This window comes from Mercenaria mercenaria, chromosome 19 (genome assembly GCF_021730395.1).
Source record: "Mercenaria mercenaria strain notata chromosome 19, MADL_Memer_1, whole genome shotgun sequence".
In the NCBI taxonomy this organism is placed as follows: Eukaryota; Metazoa; Mollusca; class Bivalvia; order Venerida; family Veneridae; genus Mercenaria; species Mercenaria mercenaria.
The window spans coordinates 13,950,940-13,963,808 of record NC_069379.1 but is presented as its reverse complement, the minus strand read 5'-3'; the positions used below and the strand labels follow the sequence as shown (position 1 = coordinate 13,963,808).

The window sequence follows — 12,869 nt, the reverse complement described above, 5'->3', positions numbered from 1 at the left end:
ATCAGGGCCTCACTACAACTTATAAAATAACTGTCAGTGCAAGCCATGAGAAAAGTATGCATGCTGCATATTGAATACAATGAGATTTAAACAAATGTAGGTCATATTTTGTCTGCCTGATCAGTTGTTGGAAAAATGACCTATCTGAATTTTCTTTCACTTTTGACCAATGTTTTATGTTGGCTTCAGTTTATTGGTCAATTCTGAGTTGTTCCCCTTAGATTTTCTTGGGTAGGTACCATCTCTAGCTATTCCCGATAATTCGCCATTGAAAATATCGTCTTTGACAATAAATGTATGTGCATTTCACAGTAAATCAAAGTAGTTATGTGCCAAGATCAAACAAAAAGATATGGATTGCATCTGTGGAAATATATACCATTTTTGTTTAAAGAAATAAAAGAAAAAGAAAAGAATGTTAAGTACCTTTGACGGCAAAAAAAATAAAAGCAATATATTGACCTTTTAACAAAGTAGAAAACAGAACGTTTTTTAAATAATATCTATATATTCTTCTCGCAACATATCATTTGGGAGGTACTTTTCCACATGATTCGACTCATATATTTACGTTATCACATAGTTATTCGGTGCGTTTATTAAACCTACCCCCGGCGGCACCTCCTGCAGATTGGCCACCGCCTTGTAAAGCCTGTAACATTGCCATTGGATTGCCTTAAATACATAAGGTCATACTTATAGCAAGAATATATCAGGGCCGTAAACAGAATAACTATGATGATATGTATATTACTGTTGGCATAAATCTTAGTTTTGTCATGAAATATTCGGACCGGACCAAGCCGTTGTTAAGCTATAGCACAGGCATAAGCGTATCTTAGATTAGTCAAAGGTCATGCATGCTCTGTGGCAATATGACAATGGCCGTAAAGCGTAAAATATACAGCAATGCCGCTGGATTATCTTGTGCACAGAATCATAGCATGTAGCTAGAGATTAAAGTTCCATACAGTGCATTATCTGCATTACCTTAGATATAAGAGGATATGCTCGACAGCAAGGTCAACGATAACAGAGGCACTATATGTGTGTAAATACCCTTGGAATTTCATCAGTGTGCAAGATCTTATCATTTTGCATTACCTAAGATATAAGAGGATATGCTCGATAGCAAGGTCAACGATAACAGAGGCACTATATGTGTGTAAATACCCTTGGAATTTCATCAGTGTGCAAGATCTTATCATTTTGCATTACCTAAGATATAAGAGGTTATTCTAGATAGCAAGGTGAACGATAAAAGAAGCACTAAATGCATGTAAAAACCTTTGGAATTTCATCAGTGTGCAAGATTTTATCATTTTGCAATACACGTGGCTCGCATTGTCTAAAGCAGTCTGCAGAACTGTCATTGCATTGTCTTAGAAATGCAAGGTCCTATTCTAAAGCAAATATGCAAGGACATCAGTGTACAATGTTTCAGAGTATCAATGGATTTTATGAGTAATATGTAAGAATCAGTATTTTATGACACGTGCCATATTGACCTAGAATTTAGAGATTTCTTACAAAGAAAACATTAAAAATGTATAATAACAACAGTATTGCAGGGTGTGAAACACTATGTATCCTGTAGGTTAGTTAAAAGGCTAAAATGGATACTTTAGTCTAGGGCGAATAAAACAATGAGTTCAAATTCAAAAAAGGAATGTCAGACTTTAACAAAATGCATTCTTCTGCAAGGAATGTGACAATTAGGCAAAAAACAAAGGGGATGTATTGTACTCTGACATAACCCTTACATCGTCAACACCAGCTTGCATGTAACCATCTGATATACGGTACAGTTACAAAAGACATATTCCGTGATTCCACAGATCCAGGAAATATAAAAACACGTACGGGCTCACATTTAAGAGCAAAATAGGGCACTTACAGTCTATTGTAATAGTTGTAATACATAATGAAATGTAAAAATGATTATGTGAAAGTAGATATGGCCAACAAGCAAAACTAGTGGAGTAGAATCGTTATGACTGAGTATGTTCATGAAAAGTAGTAATGTCTGCAATATAACCTTCATCTCTCAACATCGGTGTAAGCGGCATTCTATCACACAGGCACACAAAAGACCAGAAGGCGCAACACTTGAGTCAAAATAATTGGGTTTCCAGCAAATAATTGGGTTTCCAGCAGGGGAAAGAAACGTTTTAAGCCGAAATCAATGACAATTGCCGCTGTCACTAAAACAAAAGTGTTATATATAAAATTGTTTGGACAGAAAGCTGATCAGCATATGGCGACGTATTAGGTGCATTCGCATTGAAAAGTTGGTCATAGTAGTAATTCCAAAGCTTCTATCTGTACAAGTTGAATTCTTGTTTCCTAATTAATCAAGTCAAACATAAAAATAAGACAAAAAATAGAATACATATGCAAGCCTAATCAAATTGGTAATCAAGGCTAAAATGCTAATGCTTAGTTTCCAAGGCAACATTTATATAACTGTTGTTTGTACAGTTGTTAACTCTATAACTCGTCCATCACAAAAACTGGACTTGACTGGCTACGTTAAAGTAAGAAATTACTGTAACTGGTGTCAACTAAGTTTTAGAATTAGTGAATAAAACCGTCATGTTACATATATATGTTATATGTTACTAGTATATAACTTGAGTTATATATGACCCAGTTGTTAATTCACTGAATTAAAATACGTCTACTTATGTTGATGTTAATATCCCACGTAGATAAAAGTCGTGTTGTCTTTAATAGGATCAGATCTCTCAAAAAGGAGAAGAATGGTGTCGCCTTGGTAACGTAGTTTGAATTCTTATTAGCCTTAACAACCCATCGAAGTCAATAAAACCTACCGCCGGCGGCTCCTCCTGAAGACTGGCCGCCGCCTAATGCTTGTAACATAGCCATAGGATTACCTTAAATATATGAGGATATCATGCATAGTTAGTATGAACCAAACAATCAACATTTTTTTTTGTTGCGTGAAAAACGTGCATGCAACAGAAATGGTAAGTTGTGCATGTTATTTAGAAGAAATGGAGTTAGGTGGATTTTCTAAAATACAGCTAGTGTGTATTAAGGAGAATATGTGTCAGTGTGTTTTGTTTTACTCTAATAAACACATAAAAATCGGCTGATGATATTAATAATGATGTGTCCTAACACAGATGTTTCAAAAGTGTACAAAAGTAACATTGTGTTGATGATATACATGTACGTCATGAATGGAAAAGTGGGCTGCAATTTATGACTACTCAAAATACCTTTAAAATAGAACTACGGTAGTCGAAGCAGGTAACGTAAAACTTTCTGTTCAAAGTCCCTAAAAAGTGAAAGGACTATTTTTGTGCCGACCAAAAGGTTTTTGCACTTACTTTTACTAAATCATGTACATCTTAAATTCGTTTTTAACAAATTTATGTCTTATTTACAGATCTGGGTACGTTCATATATAAGTTTTGATATACTTCCAAAAAAAGCATTTCTGAATAAAGATATCCTTAAAGAAAATAAGATGCATTAATAAATATAGAATATGTTTCTAAATATAGTACCGGCCATGGCATTATTAGCTGCGGCGCCTTCACCGCCGGTTTGGCCTTGCCCGCCGCCCATCATGGCGTTATTTAATAACTGCATTGCCATTGCTTGGTTACCTGTTATAGTGGTATATATAAACATAGAAAAACAGTAACAGTGTGAGCATGCATATATACAGTGCAATACAAACATTGCATGTGATTTTAAACTATTAGACCGGTAAAACACACCGACAAAATTATTGCTAAATATTGGTGATTTCCGTAATTTGAACCATCAAACTTATTTATACACAATGATTTGTGTACGAAGTCAGTACGCGTTACAGGTCTAATACATTAATTTCACAAGTCTAATAAGAAGCTTTTGAAAACTTTGTGGGAGAAAAAAAATTGATCTCAAAGCATACACCAAAACAAACCAAAATCGAATTTTGCTACATTTTTCTTTGTACTAATTACCTCTTCAATAGGTCTAATCTAGTGTTCTATCATTTCACTATGTATAATAAAAATACTAACACATTACTTATGCGCACAATTTTGTTTCAATTTCAAATTTAGGATAAGGCGACTAAAACTCTTCTTCTGAAATGTGTACGCAAATAAAGACATTGAGCCTTAAAATATCGAAATGTATCCGAAACATAAACCAGTCTGAAAACTATTTCAAAAGTTTCAAAATTTTACTTAAAATTTTACTTTGAATACTAACATATATAGCACCGCACATTTCTGAGGACTGAAGCAAATGACAGAATCAGTGATTGCTTTGTTATGTAATGTGTACAAACGTGCTCTCCACTCCCCCACCCCACTAAACGTTTTCCAAAAAAAATATAGATAGAAGAAATAAATCAGAAAGGAATGTTTGAAATTTCGGATGTAATGTTTGCACTAGATAATGACTTATCTGCAATGTGTTTGCCACATTTATTTCATGCAAAGAAAATAAGAACATAAATACGTATTACGATATACTAGCAAATAACTAAAATGCAAGTTTCTTGCTAAACTACATTTTATTTCATGCAGCAGTCGATTATTTTATAACTTGTTTAATGTAAATATTATAGAGGTTTATATTTCAATAACTGTACGGGTGTGGGTACGTGCAGATCTTGACGTTTTGAAGAAATTAGCACCTTTTACTCCCCTTCCGCATTATGCTTAACAAAATTTTTCTTAAAGTCTCCATATGAAAATGTTTTGTATTGTTGACACATCACAGTCCTAGCGCTTGACAAATCAAAAAAAATTACAGCAATTATTACTAAGAACCAGAGCAAGTTATTCTACACGTAGCCGCACGCGTACATATTTGAAAAATGTCTCATCTATAATAAAAGGTAGATCGTACCACTGGCCGCAGCTGCCTCACCCCCCGGAGAGGTCAATGGTGCCGACGGGCCCTGTAATGCCTTTGTTAGCATATCCAACTGACTGCTTCCTTTGAGTGTAAGGAAATTATATAACATTAAATATAGGTGTTACTCATTTTATAGAGTATAGTTATATTATTTGAAAAAAAAAATCTTTGAAACGTAAAGAACTAATTACAAAATCAATGAAAAACTAAATGTGTGCAGTATGCGTGTATAAGCTGGTACTGAAGCATATAAAGTGTAGAAAAACGGAAAAGCCTGTGCAATAGCTTTTAATGAATGACAAGTGTGTGACACTGGCGGTTAAATATATTTCTGTTTGACCAGTGTAAGCATGAGTGACACTTGCATTCAGTAATAAGAAAATATTAGTAAATTATAAGTATTATCTTATTTGTAATGTGGTAATTTTACTGTGAGATTTAGGCATTATTTCATAGGTGCTGTGACAGTTTTACTATGAGGCTAAGAATAAGTGATGAGAATGGTAAGAAATGCGAAAATTTGGTATCATTTCATAGAAATTCTAACAATTTTCCTAAAATGTTAAGACATTATTCTAAAGGTGATGTGACGATCGCACGATAACGTGTGAACTTCAGGCAGACTTAGCAATTAGTGGAGACAGCCTTTGCCTTAGAGTCAATGTTAAAGTGTTTTTATATAAATTAGAATTGCGAATTCTCCGGGATAGACACGTCAAAAAGTCTTTTAGAAAGACATGTAGCTGTTTGTACCGGAATTCAACTATAATATAGCTGTCTTGGTGAATTCAAAATGAAATTGATAGTGCTAGTTTAGAAACTGCAGGGGAGAATAGAGGTTCCTTGCAATGACGCATGATGGGTATACACCTAATAGTATATTAGTATTCAAGGTCGAAATCATGTGATTATTGGTGTGAAACATGTGCGATTTTGAGTTTCTGCTGCACTTGGAACGTTCTATCTGCACGCAGAATGGATAATCAGTATGGATGTGTATTTATTAGTTAATTTAATCATGCTGTTAATTGACATGCAGAATATAAAATATCCACTGTTTGGTCCACCTCTTCTGATACGAGGTTCTTTCTTAAATCATCTTTAGATATATGAGGATTCTAGTCCTGTTATACATTGTTCTAACGATCTCCAAAAAAGGTAAAGGAACTGTTTAGATTTTCCAAATATCTTGATTCGTTTTGAATTTTTTATCCAAAAAGGAACTATTTATTGGCCAATTTATAGGGTACGTATTTCCACTGTAACAATGGGCTTTTTTTTATTTTATTTTTTTTGACGTATTCACTTTTCAATTATAATTTTATTTGTCGATGGATCGTGACAAAATTTCAAAAAATTTCTAGTTAGCATAAAAGCAACATTAACATGTATTACAAGTGTGAAACTTGAAAACAAAATGTCTTGTCTTTTCCTGGGCTAGACTTTCACACAGCAAATGACATACTTTGTCAATGACACAATTCACGAAAAACCCATGTACGATAGTGGTGAATCAAACAGTCAAACAACTGATATTATGCATACAAACATTAATATAATATATATTAATCATTTTAATTTTTCTGTAATATATCGGACTAGACTTTTGAAAAAAACAAACAAAGATAATACCATGCATTTATATATATACAAATTATTGTGATGTTATGTAAACAATATTTCATATGGATTCAATAATTTATATCCCTTTATTAATATATACATCAAAGGCGATTTGTACATATGGCACCAGAGCTTCACCAATCAGTGTAATTTCGATGACACATTCTACTAATTATGGCTGCAATAACTTTAGTGAGTTATCGTATGTTTATTGACTCATACTGTTCAAACTTTACCCGATGAAAAAGTAAGGTTTCTTTTGTATTTTTTCTGCATAATAGAAACAAAACACAGTCTCGTGACAAACTCTTTCATATATAGATAAAGGAATATGAATTACTTGGCATACATATTTAAGTTAAGACAGAGAGGTTGATATTTCATACTTGTACGGGTACGTGTACGTGCAAAATCTTATCACTCATCAATGTGAGTGAGATGTCAATATTGTTTGTTTTAAACAATATTTATTTTCAGCAAATATACAGCAAACATACATTTACACAAATCAAGGATTGAGTAGAAAGCTAAGCTTATTTAGAAACTCGTTCCTTATATTGTTTATATTACAATTTCCATAGACTTCAACTTTTCAAGATCTAAATTGTCAAACACTTGAAGCTAAGTTTTAGACAAGTAGCCCTTCGTGTTGCAAACATCTAGACATTTTTCAAATAATATTTAGCAGACAGTGTTGACTGTGTGCTGTGACTTTTTGCACATATAGGTACGCGTGTTTGTCTTGATATTTCAACCTCAGTATTATAAATACAGGTTAGCATTTTTAGACTTACCACCACTGCCTCCAGACCCTCCGCCTAGAGCTCCTAGTGCAGCAAGACCACCCATGCCGCTGCCTCCTCCTCCTCCTCCACCGCCAAATAAACTTGCCAAAGCTGGAAAATCACAATAAGATTAAACACATTTATCAGATTTCAATATCTTGTATTCAATTATGTTTTTGTAAAAAGCAGTAAATTCAAAGAGGAACTATTTGAATGCACACTGTATGAAGTGTGTGGCCTAAATCAAGGGAAAGCTTTATTATTTAAGTCTTGCAGTGATACAGAACTCTTGTATGTTTTAATACACATGTGTCTGGTTTATACGCTCAAATAACCCATGTCATCCGGGTTAAACTAGGAAAATTTTAAGAATTCACTATTATTACGAACTATCTTAATAATCTTAGAGTATTCGCTTTAAAAATAGAATAAAACAAAATAACGTACCACCCATACCGCCGCCGCCGCTTCCTGTTAAAACACAAAGAGGGAAATTGTAAATGTAACTTTCATACAAGTGAAGGAAGACCTAGTAATCAAGATGTAACGATATAAAGATAAGCATAAAATGTCTTGTGCGGACGCAACGAGTTTGTGTCTCGATTTCAGTGCGTGGAATCTTACGGCGGTCTCTACAATGCTTTAATAAGCCTCTAGCATTGTTCAGCACACCAGAGCTAACTTGTAGTTCAGAGTCGATCTAATAATACAATCAGTTTATCTAGGCTAATTATAATAACATTATTGCCAAAATAAACAGTTGTCCTTTAATTAATCACAACGCAGAAAAGATTCATAATATTTTTGAAATGACACGTACCGCCCATACCACCAAGAAGTGCACTAAGGTCAGGACCGCCTGCTCCACCTTGCCCACCATTCATCATCATAGCTACACGAGAAAGAAATTCAGTAAAGTATAGGTTTCATTTTTTGACGTCGTAAATTATCTTAGGAAATAATAAAATCTTTAACGACAATTATCATCAAATATGAAATATTCAGTTTTTGTTGAGTTATACAAAACTTCGATAATTTTGCCCAAGGCATGTACGAAGTCTTACTTAACAAGTATGTTTGAGGGTGTGCGTTGCGGAACATTCCTATTAAATTCAATACATTTTGACATCTACAATGCTCTTTTGATGCTAAACGTATCTGATATTATGCCGATTGCATACACATCACTCACACTTTAATTTTACAAATCAAGTGTACTCCAGACAGTGAAGAATATACAAATGCTACATTATGTCGATTTTCTCGACTCTTTTACACAAGATTATAAGGGTAATACTATTATTGAAAAGATTATGTAATTTCTAAATGTGTCCAGGCAGTTGGACAATAATCTTAGTTTTTCGTCTTAAATAATACCATAATTCCGTAAGTAAATTTTCAGTGAACACCCCTTCGAATAATAAATGGTATTGCTCAAATTGAATGATGGACCAGTCCATTTTAGAAATTTAGCATGCTACATACCCATCATCATTGGGTTCATCATGCCACCTGTAACAGAGAAAAATGTTTTAAAATTATTGATGAACACCATAAGGAATATGCAATCTAGCAGACATATATAGATTATTGATCGCTAACATCATTGCAAATTTTTATCGACAGCGGAGTTAAAAGAGGTCTTCAAAAAATAAAATATTTCACCCTGATCAAAGACTACTGTCAGAAAAGTGTTTAGATGTTTCTTATTCTCTTTAATATGATTATAAAACTATTTGTTCAAAAGAAGCAAACTTCCCACGCAACCTTTATGAACACAGAAGGGAATCGCATTGGAATGGTCAGTAGCAAATACCACTGGGGAGTTTAACCCAATGCATGGTGCATCAAACCTCATTCACAATCCTCACAATGTTTCAGAATAACAGAACAAGTTAACTCCGTCAGGCAAATTCCCAACACCTGATATTCTGCGATATCTATGTGCATATGAAAACTTTCATCCAGATGAATAAATCAGTATGCCGTAAGGGAAGTATGGGACAATAAAGACATGATATAAAGACATTGCTCGGAATCTAAAGCTTATTTCGAGATATGTATGCTTAAATACACTATACTTTTGCTTTGGGGCGTAGAATTCTTCACGTAAGGAAGCCATCCAGCTGGCTTACGGAAGGTCGGTGGTTCTACCCAGGTGCCCGCTCGTGATGAAATTGTGCACGGGGGGCACCTGGGGTCTTCCTCCACCATTAAAAGCTGGAAAGTCGCCATATGACCTAAAATTGTGTCGGTGCGACGTTAAACCCAACAAAATAAATAAATAAACTATACTTTTGCAAAACAAATTTCTAGAAGTAATGCCACAACATAATCAAAGCATTTTAATTTCAAGACTGGTTTTTGTAATAGGTGTAGCTAAGAGTTACCGCCTTCTCCAGGTTCCGGTTGTTCTCCTGTGACTGGGTTACGTGACCCCCCAGTTCTACCAGCCAACACTGTAAAGGAGAAAAACAGCTTTCAAACATACCGTGATAATTCAGATTGTAAATTGAAGGCATTATAAAATATTGTACACCGCTTTTCCAGTTTCACGCTTTAGATTATACATTCAGCTGTAGAATTTTGGATTTCAAAACATGACAGAACAGCAAAGAATATGATTAACAGATCCAGATTAAATATGTAGAAGTAAAATATTTAATATATTTATATTTTTTTAAAAAAAATAGAAAAGAAACATTATTGCGAACTTAAGATACACCCTGTTGTTAAATAATGTCCTCTGCTGCAAACGTGGATTGCACAAAGCACTCTTCTTTTATCTCTACCAACACCATCATCATACCAAAGTAAATACAGCTTATCGCTTTAACTAGAAATTTGCAAATTTCTTTTTACCTATGAAAACCACGTGACTAAAATAATCTATAGGCAGTGAATTAGATATAAGGGGAAAAACAGGTAACAATATTGACGAGTAATATCAATACAACCACTTCTGTTTATCAATATGAATCCAAATTCAAAGCTTGAAATTGCATTTTCGTTCGCTGAATATAACTCGAAACGCAGAACCGAAAACGTCATCTCCGTCCTCGTTCAGTCAATGTAATTCCAAACGAAGAACCAAAAACGTCATTTCCGTCCTCGTTCAGCCAATATAATTCCAAACGAAGAACCGAAAACGTCATTTCCGTCCTCGTTCAGTCAATATAATTCCAAACGAAGAACTTAAAACGTAATTTCCGTTTAATCAATATAAATCCAAACATTAATGACTATAATGAATGAATATCGTAATAAGCATAGATTATCACTTCATAAACTTTATCAGGGTGACAAAGTAACTAGTCACGTGATTTTACTTTTACACCATTGTTGTTACGTGATAAATTTTTTACCCGATTTCTAAGCAATAGGAAAACAAATAATTACCATCAAATCTGAATATTAAGGAGTTCTACAAAACTAGACGAATAAAACAGAAAGTTTGCATTTTACGAAAAATAGAATGTAGTATGTTTGATTACTTCTACAATTATATGTCGCCGGGAAAATGACCCTTACTGTTATGAAAATGACTCAAAGCGACAGAATAAGCGTGAGATAAGCAAATAAATATAAGTGACTTGCAAAATTTTGAAAGACCAAATCTGTAATGACCCCTTGTATAAATCGTCGATCTATAGTTTGTGCCATATGACCAGTCTGTATTAAACACATCTTTACTGGGCTAATGTCAATAATTTGAAAATAAAATCAGTGAAAATGAATTTTTGTCTTGTAATACCCTTCGGACCACTAGCAAAGATTTCGACTATTGATTGGCAAGCCATTCAAAAAGTGTTTTCTTTTGTCAGTGAAGGTGAATATCTTTTTTTCTGAAATGTGTATATCTTTGTGAATATAAAGTCACATACTGTTGTCAATCGTATGAACATTATGCTGTCTACATTAAAAATGCAAATAATTAAGAATTGATGAATAAATATACTAAACAGTAGTGCCGTTTAAGCTGAATTGATAAAGATAGTACCTGATCGTTTGTGTTAATAACATTGTAAAATAAAGATAACATAACAATTCACTAGAAGTATCTTTTGACTGGAAAGTATGAGACTTTAATTGTGCAAGTGTCTGCTAGTGTTTGCGAGTGTGTTTATTCGACGAGTGTATAGGCAACAAAGACAACTTGGATATATTACATCCTGTCAGCCATGTACACAATATCTCTCGCAAAAAAAAAATCGAAATAATCAAATCAATCTGTATATAAGACATACTAATATAACGAAGCGATTAGATAAGTAACGCTGATCATTGTAATTGATAACCAAGAGGGCTACGGTTAATAAAGCAGTATCAGCAGCGATACAAACAAAACATTTTTAAGTAATGCAATCAGATGACGTAAAATAAAATTTGTAAATTGCGTATTTTGGCAGGGAAGGATGAACTATATCTAAACTGATTTGTTATCCAAATGCAAAATTTACTCTTCGTACTAGATTGACCGCCCGACCCAGCATTGTTCTGGTCTGAAATTTTGATTTATTTTCATTAGTATTCAACAGAGATGCTATTAAACGAGGGTTGTTCCAGATAAATGTTATGACAATTATGTAATGAATAATAAACATAGGGTTAAATGAATAAACATAGGTATGCTGCCTTCTTATAGTAGAAATTCGTTACGAATATTCACGGAAAACCTAAACTGTTCAAATCAGTAAATACATACTGTAACAGAAAACATTACGTAAACTGCTAAGTACGTTACTGATCAAGTTTTAAAAATGTAAAGCATTAATGAATGTTTGATTTTATACGCTTTTTTACTATCTTTGGAACTTCCCTCGTATTTAACTTAAAGGTAATACCTGTCGACTTTCCTTCATACTTCATCACAACATTTTACAAAAATGACATGTTAAATGTCTAATGTTAATAAGCAATTGTTATTTGCCATTGGAGGTAACTAATGTAAGCATTAGTACAGAAATATATATAAGTCACAAAATCTGAAATACATACAATTACAACAGCCAGTTCTTAACCAAACACAGCGAAATGTTTAATTTCTTAAACAGCCACTAATTATTGAGCAATCTTGTAGAACATTCACATCTACTAATCGAGTTATATAAAGCAAAAAAAGAAAAAGAGCAATTAATCAATCCTTTGGCTTACTGTCGGGTATTCTCTTTGATATAACTGTAAGGAAGTATGATTGAAATAGTCAAATATAGTTTGCATTATTATGAAAAATATGAATATAGTCAAATATAGTTTGCAAAAAATAAGAATATAGTCAAATATAGTTTGCATTAATATGAAAAATATAAATATAGTCAAATAAAGTTTGCAATATTATGAAAAATATCAATATAGTCAAATAAAGTTTGCATTATTATGAAAAATATCAATATAGTCAAATGTAGTTTGCATTATTATGAAAAATATGAATATAGTCAAATGTAGTTTGCATTATTATGAAAAATATCAATATAGTCAAATATAATTTGAATTATTATGAAAAATAAGAATATAGTCAAATACAGTTTGCATTATTATGAAAAATAAGAATATAGTCAAATACAGTTTGCA

The 12,869-nt window shown here is 33.1% G+C and overlaps 1 protein-coding gene across 34 annotated transcripts in view; it reads right to left on the bottom strand.

The window, feature by feature from the left end:
- LOC123542726 (uncharacterized PE-PGRS family protein PE_PGRS3-like) overlaps positions 1-12,869 on the bottom strand; it is an 84,239-nt gene that overhangs the window by 21,597 nt on the left and 49,773 nt on the right. For 13 of the 34 annotated variants that reach the window (XM_053531950.1, XM_053531957.1, XM_053531958.1 and 10 more), the window contains 11 exons: positions 12,453-12,476; positions 11,759-11,800; positions 9,689-9,757; positions 8,784-8,810; positions 8,119-8,190; positions 7,746-7,769; positions 7,308-7,409; positions 4,882-4,971; positions 3,537-3,638; positions 2,835-2,897; positions 610-675 (listed from right to left, as the gene is read on the bottom strand). In XM_053531950.1, coding sequence (XP_053387925.1) covers positions 610-675; positions 2,835-2,897; positions 3,537-3,638; positions 4,882-4,971; positions 7,308-7,409; positions 7,746-7,769; positions 8,119-8,190; positions 8,784-8,810; positions 9,689-9,757; positions 11,759-11,800; positions 12,453-12,476 — 681 coding nt within the window. The remainder of the gene's footprint in view (positions 1-609; positions 676-2,834; positions 2,898-3,536; positions 3,639-4,881; positions 4,972-7,307; positions 7,410-7,745; positions 7,770-8,118; positions 8,191-8,783; positions 8,811-9,688; positions 9,758-11,758; positions 11,801-12,452; positions 12,477-12,869) is intronic. The other 21 variants (XM_053531962.1, XM_053531968.1, XM_053531967.1 and 18 more) reach the window with 15 other exon arrangements.